The 27,484-nt window shown below is 37.3% G+C and overlaps 1 protein-coding gene across 1 annotated transcript; it reads right to left on the bottom strand.

The window, feature by feature from the left end:
- Window positions 1-6,108: 6,108 nt before the first annotated feature.
- LOC122734105 (CCR4-NOT transcription complex subunit 2-like) lies at window positions 6,109-7,686 on the bottom strand. The gene has a single exon (XM_043974796.1). The coding sequence runs from the start codon at window positions 7,669-7,671 to the stop codon at window positions 6,109-6,111; it is 1,563 nt and encodes a 520-aa protein (XP_043830731.1). The 5' UTR covers window positions 7,672-7,686.
- Window positions 7,687-27,484: the final 19,798 nt, after the last annotated feature.

The following is a 27,484-nucleotide window of genomic DNA, read 5'->3' as shown; positions in this document are numbered from 1 at the left end:
TTGAAGCTTGAATGGGTGACCAGAGAAGGCCTTGAAACCCAAACTGTAGGGGTTTTACTGAAATTCTGAGTCCAGAATCCTGAGCTTGATTTAGATGTGGAATTTCTCATGTCATGGTTCAGAGGGATGGGAAATGTTCAAGAGCTGAGAATGGAAATTGTCAGCAAGAGGAGGGTTTTCAGCCCATGGCTTAGTGTAGCCATGGGGAAGAGAAGGAAGCAGGTAGGAAAAGAAGGGATATCAGAGCAGAGAGTACCCTGAGATTCCAAAGGGAAGATCTTGACATGTCCTGAAAATCACCATGTTTGATTCCTAGATGATCTTTCAGAACACAAATGATCACCTCTGGATAGGCTGATTTGAAAATGCCAAAACTGGCATTTCTCATTTATAATTTGACTCTAGTAGGTCATTTATGAAACACATCAAAGGAAGATTTTTCTTAAGTAATCAAACCTAAATTCCAATTCAATTTTTAGTATGCATTGGTGATTTATAAGAAAAGGGAAAAAAAGTCAATCATTAGAGAAACGGGTGAATTTAAGCACACAGTGTCTCAGACCTGGCCCATGCCATGGAAACAAAAATGAGAGAGCCAGGGGAAGCTAGGTGGCAGAGTGGATAAAGCACTGACCCTGGATTCAGTAGGACCTGAGTTCAAATCCGGCCTCAAACACTTGACACTTACTAGCTGTGTGACCCTGGGCAAGTCACTTAACCCCAATTGCCTCACAAAAAATGAGAGAGCCAGCAGTTCCCTTAGAGGAGGGGAAATCATAATAAACAAAGCTCTTAGGGAAAAAAGGTCAGAATTTGCAGGGTCCTGGTTTAAAACAGGATAAGCTACAGGTGAGAGAGGGCTCTGAGAACAGAAACCATCTGCTTGCAAAGGGGCTTCCCAGTGGAAAATCTCACAACTCTCGAGGATTCCTTTTCATATCTTTACTGCCTTGACCCCCATATCATCCATTTTTTACTAATTTAAAACATAAGTCAGATTTTTCATGGGGGATCATTCACTTATTCCAATCTAATATTATAGGGCATCTGTGATGGTTATGAAAAAACAAAGCAACTGAAACAAACAAATTAAAAAAAATCTCCAAAGCCCTTCAAGCAGAATTGTCAAAGAATTTGGTGAGATAACTGTCAGTTTTTGGAATAGCCAAACCTCCCCTCAAAAGCATTCTCCTGATCAGCTAAACAAATGCAGTTGCAAGTATTTATTTCTGTACTAAAAAGTGTTGTTTCTATCACTATTTTTTTTTAGTGAGGCAATTGGGGTTAAGTGACTTGCCCAGGGTCACACAGCTAGTAAGTGTTAAGTTTCTGAGGCTGGATTTGAACTCAGGTACTCCTGACTCCAGGGCCATTGCTCTAGCCACTGCGCCACCTAGCTGCCCTGTTTCTATCACTATTAATAAAAATGACAATTCAGAAATTTTTACAGGAAAACATAATGGACTTATAAAGAGCTTATAAGGAAGGTCATTTTTATTTCAAAATCATCATTTTGGTAAGACCTATGTACACTTCATTCATCATCCAATTAGTCAACAATAAAAGTAATACCTTGAAAAATTTATCATGAGATACCTTTAGAACTCAAAGGGTCGTGACAGAATGAAAGGATTTGGAGATGCCATGAAGAAGAAAATGAGAGCGAGGGCAGCTAGGTAGCACTGCAGTTGATAAAACACCAGCCGTGGATTCAGAAGAACCTGAGTTCAAAACTGGCCTCAGACACTTGACACTTACTAGCTCCGTGACTCCAGGCAAGTCACTTAACTCTCATTGCCCTGTAAAAGAGAGAGAGAGAGAGAGAGAGAGAGAGAGAGAGAGAGAGAGAGAGAGAGAGAGAGAGAGAGAGAGAATGAATGAGGGAATAGGAGAACATTGAGAATGAGGGATATTAGAGAGAGAGGAGAACTCTAAGAACAACAAGCATCAGAACTTAGAGTGTCCTAGAAAATCCCTGTGTGTGAGTTAGGAGCACTCTAAGAAGATCAATCATCTGCTCTGGAATGAGTTTTAGAAAGGAAAAACCTACCCATGCTAAAGATTGATTTTCATCTCTATTCTTAGTCCATTTGGACAGCAACAATATCAAAGAAATTAATTCCATCTATTCACTGGAACACCAAATCCTGAAACTAAAGCTTCAATACTTTGGGGACAATATGAGAAGACAGGACTCATTGGAGAAAAAAAAACACCTTGATATTGGGAAAGACTGAAGAAAAAAGGAAAAACAGATGGCAAAAGAAGATATAGACAGATAATGATATGGAAGAAAAAAAAAAAGTTGGCCAGACTTTGAGGGAGATTGGAGGATAGAAGGGATAGGCTGGGCATGATATGGTCCATGGGTCATGAAGAGTCTGGTGTGCCTGAATAACAGAATAACAACAAATATTCTCAGTGGCCCAAATATTAGTCATCTCCAATTAAATAAAAAAAGAATATGGACTTTTCATCTGAGATCATTTGTTTATATATAGATAGTATTTTTCATCTGAGATGCTTAATAGAAACAAAAAGTGAAAAACAAACAAAAATTCTCCCACACATTGAAATAAACTGCCCAAAGTTTGGGTGAGATTACTATATTTTTTTCATTAGCCAAAAATTCCCTACAAATTCCAGAAAACATGGAAACTTGGACAAATGTAGTTTTATGTATTCTTCCTTTTTGCTAGCAGACTACTGCTTCTATTAGTATTATTTTTCGGTGGGGCAATTAGGGTTAAGTGACTTGCCCAGGGTCACAAATCTAGTAACTGTCAAGTGTCTGAGGGTGGATTTGAACTCAGGTCCTCCTGAATCCAGGGCCTGTGCTTATCCACTGTGCCACCTACCTGCTCCCCTGCTTCTATTACTATTGATAAAAATGATCTTCAGCAATTTTGCACATTTCAAGCAGATATTCAATACAGAGAGGTTTTTAGGGAGAAAACTGCAATATGGAAGTCACCATATCTATAGAGCCACAGTACTTTGTAATAATAAGCAAATGAATAAATATAAGATAATAACTTGACATAAGTTCTCCTTCATGTGGCTTTAGGAACAAAAATGCCATGTCCTTGCTATTTCCTAGAATATTAGAGGTTTAGGGTTACAAAGACCTTTCTTGTGGAAATTTTGCAAGTAGTTGAGAGACAATGTATAGATTTAATCTATTGTGGCTGCTCCATTGATGGAGATACCTCTTGATATATACTATGTAGCAGTTTGGCCCATTTAAACAAGGACTTATGTAAAATCGACTTGAGAAAATGGGAAGACAACTTTTTTGCAAATGAGTCTATGGGTTCAACTCAAGTGTACTGTTCACATAAAACTAAGAAAAAACATACACAAAACCCCTCAAATAGTTATTAGGAGAATCTCCTCTCTCTGAAAGTTCTTAAAAATCTGATTGTCTGGGCTTCTATGTATCCTGAAGATGGAAGGCTAGAGCTTAGAACACAGTATTTCCAAGCATGGAAGTAGGCCCCACCCCTGAACAGAACAATGAGGAATGGATTGTAAAGTCAGAATCTTTGAACAGGTCTTTGACTTGGAAGCTAGCATATATGAGCTTGAGGGAAATATAAAATTCTGAACAGATCCTGACTATAATCTTGGACTAGACGATCCTGCAATCCTGAGCTAGAGGAGTCAGAAGCTTGAGGTTGTTCTAAATCATTTCTTGGTGCCAATCAAATGCCTATTGAGCATTAGTGCTAAGAAAAGCAAAGACAATCAAAACTCAACTAGGACAACTCTTGAGACAATGGAAGATGTTCAGAAGATAAAGGGGAAAATTCTCTGAAGAAATGGGATTGGAGAGGGGACACTTTCAGATCTTGGAGGAGCCATGGGGAAGAAATGAAGGGATTGAGGAGAACCTCTAGAAGAAGTCATGGAGAAATCAATGAGGGAACACCAAAGGTCAGGGCTGGACTATCCTCCAATTTTCCATATGCCCTACCTGTGAGGGCTCTGACAACCTTTATTATTTCCTCCTATCGAATGGGCCTTCAAATGCGAAATGTCCTAAAAGCCAAAGGTTACTTCAAATATATACTTAGTGGGGAAAACCCTATTCAATTGCATGTAAATAACATGTAGAATGCTAGAGACCTAGAAGAGACACTGGTTATTTTTTAAAGTTTGGATGTAGTAAGATTCATGTTCATTGTAAGAGTACTCTAATATAAAAAGAAAAAGAAAAATCCTTTCTGATCTAACTTCAGAATCTAAAATACCTGCCCCTTGGAACATTGACTCTTTGGGGTTTCCTGAGACCTTTCAAGGATCGATGTTATTGGTTCTTGGGCACGGAGAACACTGAATTTTCTAGCTGGGGGACACGTCCTACCTCTAAAGTTTGCTATGTGGGCTGGCTCATGAACCATTGTTAGTACCAATTTGAAAGAAATTTAACATTCAGGGTCTTAAGCTGAATTTGGCTTTAGAGTATACAAGGCCAGAATTGTGAGGGCATAGAGAACAAAAGGGGAGACGTATGGGGACTGGGAAGGGACATTTCTAGAAACAGGAGGATTTCAGTAATCACAGAAGGTCAGATCTCAGAGTTGCCAAGGAGTTGAAAATGAGAGAGCCAACAGGACTCATAGAAGAGGGCCTTCAGATTAAAGAGGGCCTTCAAGGGAGCAAAGGTCAGATGTTACAGTGTCCTGGAAACAAGATGTACTATAGGTGGGATGGTTCAGACAACAGAAATCATCTTCTGGGAAAAGGGACCTGAGAAGGGGAAAATTCAAATATCACAAGGATTTATTTTCATGTGTATATATGTGTGTGTGTGTGTGTGTGTGTGTGTGTATGTGTGTGTGTGTGTGTGTATATATTTTCAGTAAAGGCAGTGATTTGGTTTTGTTAAGACCCAGAAAAAAAAATTAGTCTCTAACCATTGGGTTACATAGTCCTAAGAATGACTTTCCAACAATTTCTTCAGTTTCTAACTAATAAGGTTAGACAATCGTCTACTTAATCCTCTGTAGCAATCTTTTAGGATAAATTTCTAGGAAGACATTAAATCTAATGTTACATAAGGATTAGATATGGGAAAATATTGGTTATTGGTTAATGTGCTTATTATATGGAAGAATAAATATCTCCATGTGCCATCCAAATTGAGAATTATTTAACTCCTGTGAAAAGGGCCACACACTTGTCAGCATTTAGCCAGATTCTTTACCTGCATGCCAAAAAAGGCTTGGAACCTAAGAAAGCCTTCCCATTTTAGCTTAAACCTTGTTATCTGATCAGTTTCAAAGGTAGGGGCTGAGGTCCAAGCTCCTTAGAGCAAAGGAGGTAAGAAATCATTACACAGCAGGGAAATTGTCACTACCTGCCTTTCACAAAGGTATTACATGAATTTTTGGATGATAATATTTGTCACACAGTACTAGGCCATAGAAATTAAAATGTTACCAACATTTTCCAAAATAGATGTCATATATATAAAATATACACATTCATACACACACACCTTTATTCATGGGATATCCAAAAATGTTGAAAAAATGTAGACATTTATTAAGATATCATAACAAAGACTGGACAGAGTTTTGGTCATTCTAGAAAGATGAAATTCAGTAATAATAACACGACCCTAGAAACCAAGCAGAGCTTGTATCCATATCTTTCTCCTAAACAGTCTGCAATTCTTGCATTCAACCTTGGCGAAAAAATGATTTTCAAAAACATAAGGGAGGAAGTCAGATATAGGAAGGAGACCTTGCTCATTTTTCCTAATGAAATAAGAGAAGAATGTTCCCATAAAAATGCACAAACTTTTTATTTTTTTTAAACAATAGTGCTACAATGAACAATGTGCATTTTGTCCTCAAATTTTTGGTTTCTTTGTTGGGTTTTCTGTTTTTCTTTTATTTTTTACATTTTGGAAACTATGAGGTAAACTTTTGTCAGTGTACTTTTCTGTCATTACATATCAATGTCTGCAGTCCAAAAGAAATGGAAAAGTTCAGACTCTGCTCAAAATAGAGAAAAACAATGACAAATTTAGTTGTAAGGCAGGAACTCAAAAGGTGAGTATTGTGCTGAGACAGCCATAGCCCAAGAAAAGGGAAGTCTTTAGAAGGCGTGCTGAGCAGGGTTGTAGTTGACAGATGAGGGCATATGAGGCCTTCCTTCAAATTTATCATATTCCAGAAGGAACTCTTTAGCTACTTTCCTCCAGCTAAGACAGTCAAAGAAGTAATATGTTCCCCTCTCATATGTACTGGTTTTCACTGTTGGCTCTATGCCTGGGACCCTGGTGATCCATACTCGTTCTTCTTTGTGATATCTCCAATTTCGGTCAAAAAGCTCTACTGCTACTAAAAGCTGTAACATGTCTCCTCCATTTGTGTAATAGAGATAGAAGAGTAGATCTTCTCCATATAGGCCCAGGTTTATTGCAGCCAGCTTATCTTTAATGTGAATGTTCATTAAGTACTCAGATGGAACATGGAAGTCTATGTCTTGAGGTTGACAAGGTGAAGATGCCCAGGGTGATGCAAATATGGGATAGAGATTTTCAGGAGAGGTGAGATTGAGGCCTAGTGTTGTAAAGTCACTTCCTAATGCATGATGTTCCATTCCTGGGTTTGTCTTTGCTTCTCTAATGAATGCCAACAAGCCAGTCATCCCAAATTGGTCCTTCACCATCCCTTGAGGAATGTTAGTAACCAGACCATCAGGTAACACCTGAATCCCTTTTTCCTGCTGGTTGTAGTTTTGTGTTGTTGAACTTTTGTCTCCAGGGGATTTAGGTCCATCTGGACTTGAAGATGTCTTCCCAGGTGTATTCAAATTAGATTTACTGTCCTCATTACTCTCTGTTGGATCTTTAAAGCTGGAGCCTGGCAATGCAGGAAAATCCTTCTTGTGTATTGAAAACTCCTGAGATTGCTCCCTTACTGGTATTTTTTCATTTCTAATATAAGGAGCTCTCCCAGCTAAGGGACTTACAAATGGAGCTCTATTACCACTTCCTTCCATTCTGTTGTGATTGGCTAGTGGTGGGAAATCAGAAAATTCCAATCCTGCCACACTTTCACTTCTATCTTTTGCATTAAAAATGTCACTCAACAGAGAGTTCTTCATTCCAAATGCCTGATTCCTGTTCATTTGAAACCCAGACACGGTGTTGACAGGAAAAGCTTGTCTGGAGGGTGGCTGCCCTGGCATAGAGATCATGCTTGGTGAGCCTCTGTAAGGGCTACCCAACCCTGAGCTGCTCATGCTATTTGACCTGCTGGCCATTCCAGTGCCCTGGCCCACCTGAGAGAGGTTCCTCCTATTCCTGAGATTCACAGGTAATATGCCCCTGCTGGGAGGTGGAGGCCACTGGAGCAACCCTCTTGGGACCCCTGCTGTTGGGGAGAGGTGGCTTGGTAACCCAGTGCCTTGGGATGAGCTGCGATTTAACTGATGGGTACTGCTGCCCCTTCCCCTGCCTGGAAGCCCTACTGTCCTATGTGGCCCCCATAAGCTCGCCCCAAAGGCAGACAGATGCACTGGCCTGGATGGGGATGCCAGCACGCCTTCTCCTGGCCCCTGAGCAAAGAGCCCAGGCTGGCTGTAGGACCTCTTCTCCTCAGGGTTGTCCCTGTTGACCCCCTCTACGGACTTGCTTCTGGAGGCACCAAACATGCTGCTGGTCACCTCTGTCACTTCTGTCCCCACACGCAGATCTGGACACTGGGAAGGGCACGCGTGGGAGTGTCTTGGCTCAGACAAGGTCTGTCCATCAGTACTCACCGCAGAGGCGGGTCCTTTCCTCTCAGTACTGGAGGCGATTCAACAGAACTGTCACTCGAGGGGCGTGTCACCGGAAGCTCCTCCCACCAAGTGCTCCCCAGCAAGAGTTTTCTTGTTAAGGGAACCAAGATGGCGCTGTATCAACCGAGGAGGCTGCTGGGAGCAGGACCTTTACCATTTGACCTCCGCCCTGGCCCCGGCCACCTCTCAGGCTCAGTTTAGAGGGGGCAGCGAATGGCCAGAACTGCTGAGCTGCGGGTCTAGTGCTCTGGGATGGTAGGGAGAGGGGTCTGGGGGCATGGAGTCGAATGTCTCACGTGCCGTGGTGTGGTCACGTATGTATGGGCACATTAATGTGTGGGAAGGGAGTAGCATCATCCCACGCATGCGCATACATCACTCCTTGCCTAGGTCTCTGCCTCTTGCTCTGGCCTTCCTGGGCAGCTGCAGCCTCTTCCTCCACAGCTGGTTCCTCTGCTGCTTGCCCCTGGCCTCTACAACAAGCATTGAGGAGGAGTAAGGGGTTGGTGGGGGGGCCGCTACAGCCCTGGGAAAACAAATGTTTAAAGAGCTCTCAAGGGGGTGCCTTCTATTTTGATATCGTGATATAGAAAGACCCCTGCATATTATCTTTATAACTGAAATAATAAGAAATAAAAATTATACATTGACCCAATTTGTCGTGATTGTCTTTAGAACCCAAAATGGCAAGTCTCTGATGGTCCCTAGAACATTCAAGGCTGAGGTTGCCAGTCACCCTTCCTGGGACAATGTTAGAACCTGCAGATCACACTCTATGTCAGGGCTAGGACTTCATCCTGTGTGTAAATGTCCTGATGGGGAGTGGAAACTGAGGCCAGAGTATGGGATCAGGGAGGGTCATTAGAACCTAAAACATCAGAACCTGAGGGGCATTTATCATCCAAACTCTGGGGCTTTCTAGTTTTGAAAAATTAAATAGTTTTCATACCCATCCTCTTATAAGATAATAACCAGGTCAGAGACATCAGTAATATCTCCTTCAATGTGTTCACCCAGATCAGAGAAGGCTATTTCTGCCTCTCCTACCAGAAGTAAGTAACTCACAGAAACCAGATCAGAGAATGGCTAGGAAAAACATCATAACCATTTATTTTGTCCCAAGAAGAAAGAACCATGATCGTGTGGAGACCCTTCCGAAAAGGGCTCAAAGATTCCACCTTTCTGAGGGTATGTAAGGGTTTTTTTGTCCATGGGTAACAGTGTTGTCAGTTTCCATAGTATGATATAAGCAAAGGCAGTTTAACAATTTCAGTTATAAAAAGTATGGAGGGAATCCCAAACCATCATGATAAGATTACAGGATTCCAAAAGAGGGTTTGGCAAATATGAGGTTTCCCATATATCCCTATGAGACAGGGACTTACTATCCTGAGGAAAGAAGTCACCATGTAGAGACTTTTATCAGCTAGCTATCTGGCTTCAGTTTGGACTTTAGTTGAAGGACAATTTGCTCCTATTAACCTAGGGTTTCATGAAAAAAATTCTTTTGGATAATAAGGAACCTCCATCCAATCCAAATGATCCATACATTCATATTAACATTAACTTGTAAGATTTGGAATGCCAGTATGGAGAGACACAAGAAAAGAGAAAGTGGGATATATAGGGGAGTGGACAGAGCACTGGTCCTGGAGTCAGTCGGACGTGACTGCATCATGGCGTCAGACACAAGCTGTGTGACCCTGGGCAAGTCAACTAACTCTGATTGCCTTAAAAGGGACAGTATATTTAGAGGCTGAGAAGGCAATTTATCAAAGCTATTGGATTTTAGCAAAGAGAATGATGGATTCGGTGTTTGATATTTCCCTGGACACAGGGACAATATCCAGGTAGCAACTCACACAACCCTACTTCTCATGGGACAGGGAGGCAGGATGCTGAAGGATTCCCCTCTGAGATGCAAACTGAACAATTAGGCTTAATTCAACCTTACAAACACTGCCTGGCAGTACTATCAGTTGGAATTCCAAGAATTATGGCCATTAAGTAGGAACCTAAATCATAACATGATTTTGCATTTGGACTTACCCTGCAGGCACAAGGAAAATTCAAAGAGATCCCCTACACACTAGCTTTGTTGGCCTTAAGTTTGAACTCAGACTTGAGGGAACCATGCAGAAGGAAAAAAAAGCCTCTCCCCTTCAGAGGATTCCTTCTATTATCGGAAGCCTAGCCTGTGGGACTGGCTGGAAGGAAATTCCATCTCTCCTCACTCCTTTTTCTCCTCCTCCCAGGGCTCTCTCACACACTCTCACCCAGGGCTCTAGTAAGGTAGACAGGAAAAAAATAACCTAAACATTGAGGGTGCTGTCTCACAGGTGTTTGTCTGTCTGTGTGTTTTATTGTGTTCTGTGTATGGCAAGCATTGTACTTGTCTCTCTGGAAGGAAAGTCTCTTTTCTTTTTCCTTTTAACTGATAAAGCTCATTCTAAGATCATTTTGCCTCCCGTGGTCTAGCCAAGCTGGGAAGGTCAGAATTTTACTGCAGGATATTTTCACATTGTGAACTACTCAGAGTCTGAGTTTGGCATTAGAATGTGATTGCTTTTCTATGTTGTAAATTAACCCTTCTAATCCTAAAAGGTTAATAACTGGAAGACAATGAGAAGGGTAAGTATTCCTTAATTTCCAGAACTGTTCAGTAAGCAATCAGGGAGTTCCTATGTAACACCTGATTAATGAAGAAAATCCCCTGGGTCTAACTTTGGGGAAAATAGGGTTTTTAGTAAAATATTGGCGAAACTGCCATTTTGCTACTTTCAGATTATTTAGGCATGTTGAGAAGGGGTGAGTAAGTTGATTTTGTTTTAAATAAAAAGGGGGAATGGGTGGGTTAACAAGATGTTTACTGACCAACATGGTCTGAAGTAATGTGATTAAGAATTAAGTAGTGATGTAAACAGTTTAACCTTATTGAGTAACTTTTTCCCCCTGTATACCTTTTTAAACTTCTCTTGAGGTTAAACTGTTTACATTCCTACACAGGAAAATAATACTTATAACTCTTGAGAACTGTATATATATTTGGGCAGACAGAAGGATTATACACAGAGGGTATAAACTCTCTTTGATGTCATGATATAAAGAAAATTAAGGGGTTAAAAAGGGAGTTTATGGGGAGAAGAGGAAAGAGGAGGTGGAATGGGGTGAATTACATCATATGAAGATGTGAAAAAAACCTATTACAATAGAGGGAAAGAAGGGAGGGGTGAACATTGTTTCAACCCTACTCTCACTAGATTTGATTCAAAGAGGGAAAAACATATACACTCATTTGGATAAAGAAACTTAGCTTATTCTTTAGGGCAGTAAAAGGGTAAGGGGAATGGGGTGGGGGGGATTGATAGAAGAGAGGGTAAAAGCAAGGGAAAAAAGGGTAAAGGAAAGGGAGGGGGTGGTAAAAAGGGAGGGTTGGTGGAGGCAGGGGTAAGAAGTAAAACTTTGGTGAGGAGGAATAGGGTGGAATAAGGGGGTGGAGTACAAAGGGGGTAAATAGAATGGAGGAGAATAGACAGTAATAATAACTGTGAATGTGAATGGGATGAACTCTGCCATAAAACGGAAACGAATTGCAGAGTGGATTAAAAACCAGAATCTTACAATATGCTGTTTACAAGAAACACATTTGAAGCAGAGAGATACACACAGAGTAAAGGTAAAAGGCTGGAGCAGAATATATTATGCCTCAGCTAAAGTAAAAAAGGCAGGGGTAGCAATCCTTATCTCAGACAAAGTGCAGGCAAAAATAGATCTCATTAAAAGAGATAAGGAAGGAAATTACATCTTACTTAAAGGTACTATAGATAATGAAGTAATATCAATATTAAATATGTATGCGCCAAGTGGTATAGCATCCAAGTTCTTAGAGGAGAAGTTAAATGAGTTACAAGAGGAATTAGATAGTAATACTATGCTAGTGGGGGATCTGAATCTCCCCCTCTCAGAATTAGATAAATCTAGCCAAAAAATAAATAAGAAAGAAGTGAAAGAGGTGAATAGATTACTAGAAAAGTTAGACATGATAGATGTCTGGAGAAAATTGAATGGGGATAGAAAGGAATATACCTTTTTCTCAGCAGTACATGGCACATTTTCAAAAACTGACCATGTATTAGGGCACAAAAACATCATAGTCAAATGTAGAAAGGCAGAAATAGTAAATGCATCCTTCTCAGATCATGATGCAATAAAAATTACATGTAAGAAAGAGCCAGGGAAAAGTAGAATGAAAATCAATTGGAAACTAAATAATTTCATTCTAAAGAATGAATGGGCCAAACAAGAAATCATAGAAACAATCAATAACTTTATCCAAGAGAATGACAATAATGAGACAACATACCAAAATCTATGGGATGCAGCCAAAGCAGTGCTTAGGGGAAAATTTATAGCTCTAAATGCTTACATGAATAAAAAAGAGAAAGAGGAGATTAATGAATTGGGCATGCAACTTAAAAAGCTAGAAAAAGAACAAATTAGAAATCCCCAATTAGACACTAAATTAGAGATCCTGAAAATTAAAGGAGAAATTAATAAGATTGAAAGCAAAAAAAACTATAGAATTAATCAATAAAACTAAGAGCTGGTTTTATGAAAAAACCAATAAAATAGATAAAATATTGGTTAATTTGATTAAAAAAAAGAAAGAAGAAAACCAAATTACCAGTATCAAAAATGAAAAGGGTGATGTTACCACCAATGAAGTGGAAATTAAATCAATAATTAGGAATTATTTTGCCCAACTGTATGCCAATAAATTTGACAATCTAATTGAAATGGATGAATATTTACAAAAATACAAACTGCCCAGGTTAACTGAAGAGGAAATAAAATCCTTAAATAAACCCATATTAGAAAAAGAAATTGAACAAGCTATTAATGAACTCCCTAAGAAAAAATCCCCAGGGCCAGATGGGTTTACGGGTGAATTTTACCAAACATTTAAAGAACAATTAATTCCAATATTATACAAATTATTTGGAAAAATAGGTGAAGAAGGAGTTCTACCAAATTAGTTTTATGACACAAATATGGTGGTGATACCAAAACCAGGCAAAGCAAAAACAGAGAAAGAAAATTATAGACCAATTTCCCTAATGGATATTGATGCTAAAATCTTAAATAAGATATTAGCAAGGAGATTACAGCAAGTGATCACCAGGATAATACACTATGACCAGGTAGGATTTATACCAGGAATGCAGGGCTGGTTCAACATTAGGAAAACTATTAACATAATCAACCACATTAATAAGAAAACCAACCAAAATCATATAATTATCTCAATAGATGCAGAGAAAGCTTTTGACAAAGTACAGCACCCATTCCTAATAAAAACACTAGAGAGTTTAGGAATAGGAGGAGCTTTCCTTAGAATAATAAATAGTATCTACCTAAAGCCATCAGCAAGTATTATATGCAATGGAGATAAATTAGAGGCCTTCCCAATAAGATCAGGGGTGAAACAGGGATGTCCATTATCACCCCTATTATTTAATATTGTTCTAGAAATGTTAGCTTTAGCAATCAGAGAAGAGAAAGGAATTAAAGGAATTAGAATAGGCAAGGAGGAAACAAAACTATCACTCTTTGCAGATGATATGATGGTATACTTAAGGAATCCTCGAGAATCAAGTCAAAAATTACTTGAAACAATTAACAACTTTAGCAAAGTAGCAGGATATAAAATAAATCCACATAAATCATCAGCATTTCTATACATGACCAACAAAGTCCAGCAGCAAGAGATAGAAAGAGAAATCCATTTAAAGTAACGGCAGATAATATAAAATACTTGGGAGTCTACTTGCCAAGACAAACCCAGGAACTCTATGAACACAACTACCAAACACTCTTCACACAAATCAAATCAGATCTAAATAATTGGAAAGATATCAATTGCTCATGGATAGGCAGAGCTAATATAGTAAAAATGACAATTCTACCTAAATTAATTTACTTATTCAGTGCCATACCAATCAGACTACCTAAAAATTATTTTATACAGCTAGAAAAAATAATAACAAAATTCATCTGGAAAAACAAAAAATCAAGAATATCCAGGGAAATAATGAAAAAAAATTCACAGGAAGGTGGGTTAGCGGTACCAAACCTGGAGCTTTACTATAAAGCGGCAGTCATCAAAACTATCTGGTACTGGCTAAAAAATAGAGTGGTAGATCAATGGAATAGGCTAGGCTCAGGAAATGCAGTAGTAAATGACACTAGTAATGTAGTGTTTGATAAACCCAAAGACTCCAGCTTCTGGGATAGGAACTCAGTATTTGACAAAAACTGCTGGGAAAACTGGAAGATAGTATGGCAGAAATTAGGCATAGACCAACATCTTACACCTTATACTAAAATAAGGTCAAAATGGATACATGATTTAGACATAAGAGGTGATACCATAGGTAAATTAGGAGAGAAAGGAATAGTGTACCTATCAGATCTTTGGAAAGGAAAACAGTTTTTGACCAAACAAGAGATAGAGTATATTATAAAATGCAAAATGGATGATTTTGATTATATTAAATTAAAAAATTTTTGTACAAACAGAAGCAATGCATCCAAAATTGGAAGGGAGGCAGAAAGCTGGGAAACAATTTTTGAGGCCAGTGCTTCTGATAAAGGCCTCATCTCTAAAATAGATAGGGAATTAAATCAAATTTATAAGAATCCAAGTCATTCTCCAATTGAGAAATGGTCAAAGGATATGAACAGGCAGTTTTCTGATGAAGAAACCAAAGCTATCTATTCCCATATGAAAAAATGCTCTAAATCTCTAATGATTAGAGAGATGCAAATTAAAACAACTCTGAGGTACCACCTGACACCTATCAGATTGGCTAAAATGACAAAAAAGGAAGATAATAAATGTTGGAGAGGCTGTGGGAAAATTGGAACACTAATGCATTGTTGGTGGAGCTGTGAGCTGATCCAACCATTCTGGAGAGCAATCTGGAATTATGCCCAAAGGGTGATAAAGCTGTGCATACCCTTTGACCCAGCAATCCCACTTTTAGGTCTTTTGCCCAAAGAAATCATGGAAGGGGGAAAGGGTCCCACATGTACAAAAATATTTATAGCTGCTCTTTACGTGGTAGCAAGGAATTGGAAGTTGAGGGGGTGCCCATCAATTGGGGAATGGCTGGACAAGTTGTGGTATATGAATACAATGGAATACTATTGTGCTGTAAGAAATGATGAGCAGGAAGAGTTCAGAGAAACCTGGAGGGTCTTACGTGAGCTGATGATGAGTGAGATGAGCAGAACCAGAAGAACATTGTACACAGTATCATCAACATTGAGTGTTGACCTACTGTGATGGACTATATTCTTCTCACCAATGCAATGGTACAGAAGAGTTCCAGGGAACTCATGATAGAAGAGGATCTCCAAATCCAAGAAAAAAAAAGAAAGAAAGAACTGTGGAGTATAGATGCTGATTGAACCATATTATTTCTTTTGTTTTGGGTGCTGTTGTTTTTTTTTTTCTATTTTGAGGTTTTGCATCACTGCTCTGATTCTTTCTCTTGCAACAGGATTAATGCAGAAATAAGATTAATGTTATTATGTGTATATATATGTGTGTGTGTATAAATATATATCTATATGTATATGTATAGAGATATATAGATATAACCTATATCAGATTACCTGCTGTCTAGGGGAGGGGGGAGGGAGGGGAGGGAGGGAGAAAAATCTGAAATTGTAAAGCATGTATAAACAAAAGTTGAGAACTATCTTTACATGTAACGGAAAAAATAAAATACCTCATACATTAAAAAAAAGAGATAAGGAAGGAAACTACATCTTGCTAAAAGGTACTACAGATAATGAAGTAATATCAATATTAAACATGTATGTGCCAAGTGGTATAGCATCCAAATTCTTGGAGAAGTTAAATGAGTTACAAGAGGAAACAGACAGTAATACTATACTAGTGGGGGATCTGAATCTTCCCCTCTCAGAATTATATAAATCTGACCACAAAATAAATAAGAAAGAAGTGAAAGAGTTGAATATAATACTAGAAAAATTAGACCATGATAGATGTTTGGAGAAAATTGAATGGGGATAGAAAGGAATATACTTTTTTCTCAGCAGTACATGGCACATTTTCAAAAATTGACCATGAATTAGGGCACAAAAACATCATAGTCAAATGTAGAAAGGCAGAAGTAGTAAATGCATCCTTCTCAGATCATTATGCAATAAAAATTACATGTAATAAAGAGTCATGGAAAGGTAGACTGAAAATCAATTGGAAACTAAATAATTTCATTATAAAGAATGAGTGTGTCAAAGAACAAATCATAGAAACAATAACTTCATCCAAGAGAAGGACAATAATGAGACAACATACCACAATCCATGGGATGCAGCCAAAGTAGTGCTTAGAACAAATTTTATCGTTCTAACTGCTTACATGAATAAAAAAGAGAAAGAGGAGATCAATGAATTGGGCATGCAACTTAAAAAGCTAGAAAAAAAAAACAAATTAGAAATTCCCAATTAAATATTAAATTAGAAATCCTGAAAATTAAAGGAGAAATTAATAAAAGTGAAAGCAAGCAAACTATAGAATTAATCAATAAAACTAAGAGCTGGTTTTATGAAAAACAATAAAAGAGACAAACTATTTGGTTAATTTGATTAAAAAACAGAAAGAAGAAAAACAAATTACCAGTATCAAAAATGAAAGGGGTGAGTTTACCACCAATGAAGGGTAAATTAAAGCAATAATTAGGAACTATTTTGACCAACTGTATGCCAATAAATTTGACAATCTAAATGAAATGGATAAATATTTACAAAATTACAAACTGCCTAGGTTAACTGAAGAGGAAATAAAATCTTTAAATAAGCCCATATTAGAAAAAGAAATGGCACAAGCCATTAATGAACTCCCTAAGAAAAAATCCCCAGGGCCAGATGGGTTTACAGGTGAATTCTACCAAATATTTAAAGAACAATTAATTCCAATATTATACAAATTATTTGGAAAAATAGGTGAAGAAGGAGTTCTACCAAATTCGTTTTATGACACAAATATGGTGCTGATACCAAAACTAGGCAGAACAAAAACAGAAAAAGAAAATTATAGACTAATTTCCCTAATGAATATTGATGAAAAAACCTTAAATAAGATATTAACAAGGGGATTACAGCAAGTAATCACCAGGATAATTCACTATTACCAGGTGGGATGTATACCAGGAATTAAGGGTTGGTTCAACATTAGGAAAATGATTAACATAATCAACCACATTGGTAAGAAAACTAACCAAAATCATATGATTATCTCAATAGATGCAGAGAAAGCTTTTGACAAAATACAGCACCCATTCCTAATAAAAACACTAGAGAGCTTAGGAATAGGTGCAGCTTTCCTTAAAATAATAAGCAGTATCTACCTAAAACCAGCAGCAAGCATTATATGTTTTGGAGATAAATTAGAGGCCTTCCCAATAAAATCAGGGGTGAAACAGGGATGTTCATTATCACCTCTTTTATTTAATATTGTACTAGAAATGTTAGCTTTAGCAATAAGAGAAGAAAAAGGAATTAGAATAGGCAAGGAGGAAAGAAAACTATCACTCTTTGCAGATTATATGATGGTATACTTGGAGAATCCTAGAGAATCAACACAAAAATTACTTGAAACAATTAACAACTTTCGCAAAGTAGCAGGATATAAAATAAATCCTCATAAATCATCAGCATTTCTATACATGACCAACAAAGTCCAGCAGCAAGAGATAGAAAGAGAAATTTCACTTAAAGTAACGGTAGATAATACAAAATACTTGGGAGTCTACTTGCCAAGACAAACCCAGGAACTTTATGAACACAGTTACAAAACACTTTTCCCACAAATCAAATCAGATCTAAATAATTGGAAAGTTATCCAATGCTCATGGATAGGCTGAGCTAATATAATAAGAAAATGACAATTCTGCCTAAATTAATGTACTTATTCAGTGCCATACCAATCAAATTACCTAAAATTATTTTATAGAGCTAGAAAAAATGATAACAAAATTCATCTGGGAAAAAAAAGTCAAGAATATCAAGGGAAATAATGAAAAAAAAATGCACAGGAAGGTGGGTTCGCTGTACCAAATCTGAAGTTTTACTATAAAGCAGCAGTCATCAAAACTATCTGGTACTGGCTAAGAAATAGAGTGGAGGATCAATGGAATATGCTAGGCACAGGAGGCAGGAGTAAGTGACATTAGTAATGTACTGTTTGATAAACCCAAAGGCTCCCGCTTCTGGGATAGGAATTCAGTATTTGACAAAAACTACTGGGAAAACTGTAAGATAGGATGGCAGAAATTAGGCATATACCAACATATGACACCTTATACTAAAATAAGGTCAAAAATGGGTACATGATTTGATGCCATAGGTAAATTAGTAGAGGAAGGAATAGTCTTTGGAAAGGAGAACAGTTTATGACCAAACAAGAGATAGAGAATATTATGGAATGCAAAGTGGATGATTTTGATTACATTAAATTAAAAAGGTTTTGTAAAAACAGGAGCAATGCATCCAAAATTAGAAGGGAGGCAGAAAGCTGGGAAACAATTTTTATGGCCAGTACTTCTGATAAAGGCTTCATTTCTAAAATATATTGGGAACTAAATCAAATTTATAAGAATCCAAGTCATTCCCCAATTGAGAAACGGTCAAAGGATATGAACAGGCAGTTTTCTGATGAAGAAATCAAAGCTATCTACTGTCATATGAAAAAAAATGCTCTAATTCACCACTGATTAGAGAGATGCAAATTTAAACAACTCTGAGGTAACACCTGACACCTATCAGATTGGCTAATATGACAAAAAAGGAAAGTCACAAATGTTGGAGGAGCTGTGGGAAAATTGGAACACTAATGCTTTGTTGGTGGAGCTGTGAACTGATCCAAACATTCTAGAAAGCAATTTGGAATTATGCCCAAAGGGCTATAAAGCTGTACATACCCTTTGACCCAGCAGGACAACTTTTGGGTCTTTTCCCATAAGAGATCATAAAAGAAGGGAAAAGGACGCACATGTACAAAAATATTTAAAACCGCTCTTTTTGTGGTGGCAAGGAATTCGAAATTGAGAGGCTGTCCATCAATTGGACAAGGGCTGAACAAGTTTTGGTATATGAATATAATGGAATTCTATTATAATGTAAGAAACAATGAGCAGGAGGAGTTCAGAGAAACCTGGAAGGACTTGCATGAAGTTACGATGAGTGAGATGAGCTTAACCAGGAGTACATTATACACAGTATCATCGACATTATGTGTTGATCAACTGTGATAGATTAGATTCTTCTCACAAATACAACAGTACAAGAAAGTTCCAAAGGACTCATGATGGACAAAGCTCTCCAAATGCAGGAAAAAAGAACTGTGGTATATTGATGCTGATTGGAACATACTATTTCTTTTGCTTTTGGTGGATGTTAGTTTTCTTTTTTTAGATTATTTTCCTTTCTTGCTCTGATTCTGCTCTTATGACTAATGCAGAAATAGGTTTAATGTTAAATAGATAGATAGATAGATAGATAGATAGATAGATAGATAGATAGATAGATAGATAGATAGATAACCTATATCAGATTACCTGCTGTCTTAGGGGAGAGGGGCAGGGAGGGGAGGGAGGGAGAAAAATTTGAAATTGGAAATCTTACATAAACAAATGTTTAAAACTATCTCTACATGTAACTGGAAAATAATAAAATACTTTTATCAGGAAAAAAAGAGTTAAGTAGTTAAGAAAGTTAAGCAAGTAGAAAGAAAGTTTAAGTATGTAGGAAGGAGAGGAGTGAAGGGCAAAAAAAGAATGTTGTGCCCTGTTTGCATTGACAGAGTGAACAGATATATGAGAGTAAACAGATAAAACAGACATGTCCAGGAAACCCAGAAAGCTGGGGGCCTTGAATTTACAGCATGAGCTTAGTTGGGAGCCAGTTGTGTTTGCTACATGATTAGCAACCAGAGAGTGACAATAGCCGCAAGTCAGAAATGTGGAATTTTTATTACACATAAATCCAAATATATTTTCCAAATAGATGAAACTTTTCAGTCCTAAGTCTCTCTTCCCCTTCGCACTCTCCCTCCCTTCTCTCCTCTAAAAAATTGTCATCTTATCCTTTGTTCAGGGAGTTGAAGTTTAGAACTTTTTCTCCCAGCCATACCTCTCTGTGGTGACTCATTAAGGAACATGCCATAAACCTGTTCCTCCCCAGGAGTTGAAGTCTAGGCTTTTTCTCCTGGCCATAGTTCTGTATGCCAAATAATAAAGACTTTTTCTTAAATTTTGATTGGATCGTGTGGGTGAGAAATTCTTTGAAAGAAGAATATTTTCAGAACCAATCTAGGGGTAACAGATATTGGGAGAATATGTTATGATTACTATGGAAAGTGAATATTGTTTATTTTTGAACAAAACCTCAGCTTTTAATTACTGTAGCCCCAATAGACACAGAAAAAAAATTTGCTGATCATGGTATATGGAACTCATTAGTTAGAGTTTAATAAAAATCCATTTAAAAAACTTTAAAATCCAATGCAGCCAAAATTAGGAGGGAAGCAGAAAGCTGGAAAATCATTTTTAAAGCCAGTGATTCTGATAAAGGCCTCATTTCTAAAATATATAGGGAACTAAATCAAATTTATAAGAATTCAAGTCATACTTCAATTGAGAAATGGTCAATGGATATGAAAAGGCAGTTTTCAGATGAAGAAATCAAAGCTATCTATTGCCATATGAAAAATGGTCTAAATCAGTACTGATTAGAGAAATGCAAATTAAAACAACTCTATGGTACCACCTCACCCCCATCAGGTTAGCTAATATGACAAAAAAGGAAAATAATAAATGTTGGAGAAGCTGTGGGAAAATTGGAACACTAATGCATTGTTGGTGGAGCTGTGAACTGATCCACCCATTCTGGGGAGCAATTTGGGACTATGCCCAAAGGAGTATGGGACTGTGCATACCCTTCAACCCAGAATACCACTACTCAGTCTGTATCCCAAAAAGATCATAGAAAAGGGAAAAGGACACACATGTATAAAATATTTTTAGCAGCTCTCTTTGTGGTAGCAAAGAAATAGAAATCTAGAGAATGCCTTTCAATTGGGGAATGGCTGAACAAGTTGTGGTATATGAATGTAATGGAATACTATTTGGCTGTAATAATGAGCAGGCAGATTTCAGAAAAACCTGGAAAGACTTATATGGACTAATGCTGAGTGAAATGAGCAGAACCAGGAGAACACTATACACAGTGAAGCAACAATATCTGATGATCAACTGTTATAAATTCGGCTCTTGTCAGCAGTGCAATGATCCAAGACATTCCAAAGAAGTCATGATGGAAAATGTTCTCCACATCCAGAAAAAAGAACTGTGGATTCTGAATTTAGATGTAACCATACTGTTTCTACTTTTTGTTGGTTTTTAAAAATCTTTTTCAAGGTTTTCCCTTTCTGTTCTGATTCTTCTTTCAAAACATGACTAATGCAGAAATATGTTTGATGTGATTGTACATAGATAACTGTGAGTGTACAAACATATAAAGAGAATATGTACACATAATGTGATTTCACATATATATGTATATATATGTGTGTATGTGTGTGTGTGTATATATATATATATATATATATATATATATATATATATATATGTAAGGTCAATTTATTGGAATAATTGAAAGGAGTTGTTTGATATAGTGCTAACTTTTTTTAATCTTAAAAGCAATTTTAAAAAAATTTCCAGTTATATGTAAGGATTTTTCAACATTTGTTTTTTTAAAAGAAAAATATATGCAAAACACCATGTATATTGCAATAAAGTACCAAATTTTTGTGAAAAACTGCCCCAAACAGGTCAAATCCCAAAAGAGCAGGACACCAGAACAAAAGAAGCTGCACATTCACCCTACTTTAGTAAAGACTGCTGTTTCCAGTAATATTAAAAATGGATCTCCCACAATTTTGGAGAAAAAAAGCAGGTGTTCAGCAGAGAGAGCTTTGTAAGAAGAAGACTTCATTTTGGAAGCCATCATATCAGGAAGACCAATGTACATGGCAATAATGATTCCATTAATTAAATGAATGACAAGAACTTGACACAAGTTCTCATGATATGATTTTAGAATGAAAACTGTCATGTCTTAGATGTTCCCTAGAACAGGAAAGGTTTAGGCTGCTAGGAATCTTTCATGTGGAAATGCTGGAAGGAGTTGAGAGCAGAGAGAGAGACAGAGACAGACAGAGACAGACAGAGATAGACAGAGAGACAGAATGAATATCAGATTTGGGAGTTAAAAACTCTCCTGGAATGTCGAAGGAGTAAGGAAAGTGAAGTCAGAGTAGGTGATCATGGAGGACACTGGAACTCAGAGTATGAGGGCTGGATGGTAACTTTCAATGGAGAATCCTGAGCTGGATTAGTCCTTGGAATCTCTAATGTCATGGTTCAGAGGGATTAGAAGTGGGAGAGTCGAGATGTTCAGGAGCTGAGAATGGACCTTGTAAGAAACAGGAGAGTTTTAGCACACAGCCTGGTGTAGCCATGGGGAAGAGAAGGAAGGAGGTAGGAGAGGACTCGGAAGAAGAGAAATCATAGCCAAGAGTGCCCTGAGACTCCAAAGGGCAGACCTTGGAATGTCCTGAAACAGAAATTACTGGCTCTAAATGGACCATAGAAGTAAAAATGACATAATTGGCAAGGATGTATTCTCAGATAGCTTCTTACTTGGCAGAAATATTGACCCCTTTTAGATCATCTGAAAAAACAAAAAGAAAATAGATTTCTCTTAAGAGATCAAACCTAAATTCTAATATAATTTTTTAGGATGCACTGGAAATGCAAAGGAAAAAAAAAAGCTGACATCCTTAACCAGAGAGCCTTTAGATATCAGTGAAAACACTATAAATTATTTGTCCACTGAAAAAAAATACCTTACAAACCCCCAATAATCTTATGTGAAATCCAATATAAACATCTGTAATTGCTTCATTGATAAAGATAGTACTTCAAGGAAATATTTAAGATAATGAATATTCAGTATTTAGGGGCATTACAACTGGGTGACTTATAAGTGGAGAAGACTTCTATTTGGAATTCAGCATATGGGTATGACATCAGTTATTTCTTGAAATACAGTAACAAATTAAATTTACATAAAAAATCCACACCAAATCTTAGGAGGTTGCTCCTATATATATGAAAGGAGAGAATAAAGAGAGCCTTTAGAAGAAGGAATATCCGACCCTGGAGAGCATACTAACGTTGAGAACTGGACTGTCCTCCAATTTTCAATATACCATAGCTGTGAGGGCTCTGAGAACCTCCATGACCTGCTGTGGAATGGGTCTTCAAATACAAAATGTCACCAATTTCAAGCATTACTTTAAATACATTCTTGGTGGGGGAAAATATTTTCCAGTCCTAGATAAATGATGAAAAGAGGATTTAGAATTTCTGGATGATATCAATCATTTCTTTCAATTTACTTTGTGCACTGGACTGTATACATTTTTTAGTTTGTTAAGGATACAAGAGACAAATGCCCTCATTTGATCCAAAGAAGTGATAATGTGAGTGAAATTTCCCCTCTTCCTTACCCTTCTAAGTGATTTTAGACTTTAGTAGCTGACAATGCTTTGAATGGTACACAAAAGAAAGATGTAAATGTAGATTTTGGGTCAACTTGTTCTCTAATATATCTTTCCATGCATGTAACCTACAGTTTATTGTCAGATTAGTCATTCCTTATTGATATATGTGATTTAAGAGCATTTTTTCAACAAAAATTTATTTTATTTTTTCCAGTTACATGTAAGTGTAGTTTTCAACATTTATTTTCATAAGATTTAGAGTTACAAATTTTTCTCCCTCCCTCCCTCCCTTTCTTCCACCCTCCTCAAGACAGCAACCAGGTTATATATGTACAATCCACAAGTGCTCTTTTTATCACTTCTTTCTAAGGTTGTGGATAGTATGCTTTATCATCAGTCCCTTGGGATTGTCTTGGATCAGTAAGGAATGACAAGTTTAAAAATCAGTTTTGTATCCCGAGTTCAAATTTGGCTTCAGACACTTGACACTTACTAGGTGTGTGACCCTGGGCAAGTCACTTACCCCTCACTGCCCTGTCCGTCCCCCCCCCAAAAAAAAATCTGCCATAAATCTGGACTTGATTTATAAAGCACCGGCCCTGGATTCAGGAAGACCTGAGTTCAAATCTGACCTTAGACCCTTGGCACTTACTAGCTGTGTGACTTGGGGAAAGTCACTTAACCCTCACTGCCCCACAAAATTTTTTAAATCAGCTTTGTAAATCATAGGCTGACATTTCTTTGGAAACAAGAATGTCATGTATTAGAATGTCCTTAGCACTCTAAAAGCCAGGTATGTCAGTTCCCCTTGAAAGTCAATTGTGAGGTAGCATAGGGAACTTTCCAGGTAGGTATAAGTCCCTACTGTGAATGTCCCAGGTTGGAATAGGGATAACAGAACAAACCAAACCACAGAACACACAAGACAGACCTTAGAATGGGCTACAAACTACCATATGTAATGGATGGAAGCCCTCTGGGAACATGATTGAGAATCAGTCCTGAAAGGAGTCTTAGAATGTAAAATAGTATGAATGGTAAAGAGTTCTTTTAATATATATTCTATGTGACCCCAAATATAATCCATTTCTAGTGACTTTCAAAGACAAGGAAGATTTTAAATAGACAATGAATTCTTTCTGTCAATTCATATTCTGCCATAGCTATGATTTCAAACAAATCATACTTAGGTAAAAGTATGAATTTAATAATTGAGAAATGATCGATGGATATGAACAGCCAGTTTTCAGATGAAGAAATTAAAGCTATTTACAGCCATATGAAAAAATGTCCTAAATCATTACTGATTAGAGAAATGCAAATTAAAACTATTCCAACGTACAAGCTCACACCTATCCAATTGGCTAATATGACAAAAAAGGAAAATGATAAATGTTGGAGAAAAATGTGAGAAAATTGGAACACTAATGAATTGTTGGTGGAAATGTAAACTGATCCATCCACTCTGGAAAGCAATTTGGAACCATGCCCAAAAGGACATAAAACTGTGCATAAACCTTTTACCCAGTCATACCACTACTAGGCCTATATCACAAGGAGATCATAAAAAGAGAAAGGACCCACGTGTCCAAGAATATTTATAGCTGTTCTTTTTGTGGTGGCAAAGAATTGGAAATTGAGGGGTACCCATCAATTGGGGAATGGCTCAACAAACTGTGGTATATGAACATAATGGAATACTATTGTGATATAAGAAATGATAAGCAGACGGATTTCAGAAAAACCTGGAAAGACTTACATGAATTGATTGTGAGTGAAAGGAGCAGAACCAAGAGAACTTTATGCACACTATCTACACTACTGAGTGAGGCTTAATCAGCTATGATACTTAACTTTTCAATGATCGAGGACAATGGCAAAAGATTCATTGTAGAAAATGCTCTCAACAGTTAGAAAAAGGACTATGGAATCTGAATATAGATTGAAGCATATTATTTTCACTTTTGTTGTTGCTTTTTTGTTGTTGATATTTATTCTTTTTTGTGTTTTTTCCTCTTTGTTCTGATTCTTCTCTTAATGCTAATATGAAAATATGTTTAACATGATTAATGTATAATGTGTATCAGGTTACTTGCTGATTGCTGGAGGGGGAGAGAAGGAAGGGTGGGAGAAAAATTTGTAAGTCAAGAAAAACTTTACATGTAATTAGAAAAAAAATTTAAATTAAATTTAAAAAATAAAAATAAGAGAGTGAGGGTTAAAGTACTATCCACTTTTGGCAAGCTAAAAAATAAAAATAAAAACAAAGCAAAACACCATCAAAGTGAAAAAAACTTGGACACCAAAACAAAGGCAGCTGCCAATTGGTCCTACTTTGTTCATGACTATTATGGATATTTCTATGAAGGAAAATCAAGGAGAGTATATTTGCACAACAACTTGGAGAGGTAGTATAATATCAACTTAGAAGAAACAGGAGTAAGTTTTAGAAATCTGCATGTCAGTAAGATGAATGTGAATTTTAATAATTATTCAATAAAAATATAAAGAAAAATCTTTAAAGATGATTGGAGTTTATGGCCTTAGAAGTCAAAATATATGGCCTAAATAGGTCCTTAGCAAACGGAATATGTGGGGTTCCCGGGTTCTTTCACAGATATATGTGGGAGGGGTTCAGGAGTTTAGGATATATAATTTCCTAACTAGGGGATAAGTCCTGCCTCTAAATGTGTGGATCTTAAGTGTAAAGCTGAGAGCCAGTACTAATGGGAGTGGATCATGGAACATGGAATGCATGAGTATGACAGAAATTTGCAATTCAGGACCAGGAACTGGATGACACGGCAGAATCTACAAGGCCAGAATGGTGAGGGCCCAGAGAAGAGAGAGGGCAAGATGTATGGAGACTGGAAAGGGACATTTTTTCAGGATCGGGAGGATATGATCACACAGAGTATCAGGTCTGGGAGTTGCCATAGAGACAAAAATGAGAGAGCTAGCGGTGCCCATAGAAGAGGGGACCAGAGAAAAGATGGCCCTTAGGTAAAACAGACCAGATCTTATGGTGCAGTGCAGGCCACTGTAGGCTACAGTTTGGAGGGTTCAGAGAACAAAAATCAACTAGTGGAGAAGGAGTCTAAGGAAGGATTTATTTTTATGTAAATGCCGAGTGGGTCAGTTGATTGTCCGTTTTTACCTAATTGTAAAATATAAGAGAAAGGCTGAATTTTCATAGATAATGCTTTTATTCAAATGTATTTTTATCGGTAATCAGTCCTCTAGAAGAAAAACAAAGAAACAGAAAAGACAAACCTCCAAGCTCCATTCCACTGCCAAATTGGTGGTGAGATTTCTGTCAATTTTTCTGCTAGCAAAAACCAACAACAAAAAGAAAAACAAAACAGAAAACCACAATACCTCCACAACAACAACTAAAAAACTATATTGCGTGTTTTTTTTCTTTTCTTAGTAAAGATTGCTTTTTTATTGCTATTAAGAAAAATGAATATTGATCAGTTTTCTAGCAAAAAGCCTAATGCTCAGAACAGAGAGCTTTTTAGGGAGACTTCTATTTGAAGTCAAAGTATCAGTAAGACCAGCATACATTGTACTTATAATTCAATTTATTAAAGGAAAACAATAGCCAGACAAGAGACCAGGCTATGGCTTCAGAACCAAAAATGTTATGTCTTTTGGTGCTGAAATAAATAAAGGTTTAGCGTTCTGGATACCCTTCATGTGCCAGTGTTGGAAGCAGTTGATATTAGAGAAACATAATTTTTGAGATAAAAATTGAATCCTGCCTCTGAATGTCCTAATGAGGAGTGGCAAGTGTAGCTAGAATAGGTGACAATGAAGAGCACTGGAAGCCAGACTGTAGGGGCTTAACTGAAATTTTGTTCCCAGAATCCTGACCTTGATTTGGCTGTGGAGTCTCTCGTGTCATTGTTCAGAGGGACTAGAAGGGGGAGAGTGGGAGATCTTCAGCAGCTGAGCATGGAAATTGTCAGCAACAGGTGGGTTTTAGCCCGTGGGCTGCTGTAGCCATGGGGAAGAGAGGGAAGA

The sequence above is a fragment of the Dromiciops gliroides genome, chromosome X (genome assembly GCF_019393635.1).
Source record: "Dromiciops gliroides isolate mDroGli1 chromosome X, mDroGli1.pri, whole genome shotgun sequence".
Classification (NCBI taxonomy): Eukaryota; Metazoa; Chordata; class Mammalia; order Microbiotheria; family Microbiotheriidae; genus Dromiciops; species Dromiciops gliroides.
Note: the sequence above shows the minus strand (reverse complement) of the source record. Positions and strands in the feature narration are given on the sequence as shown.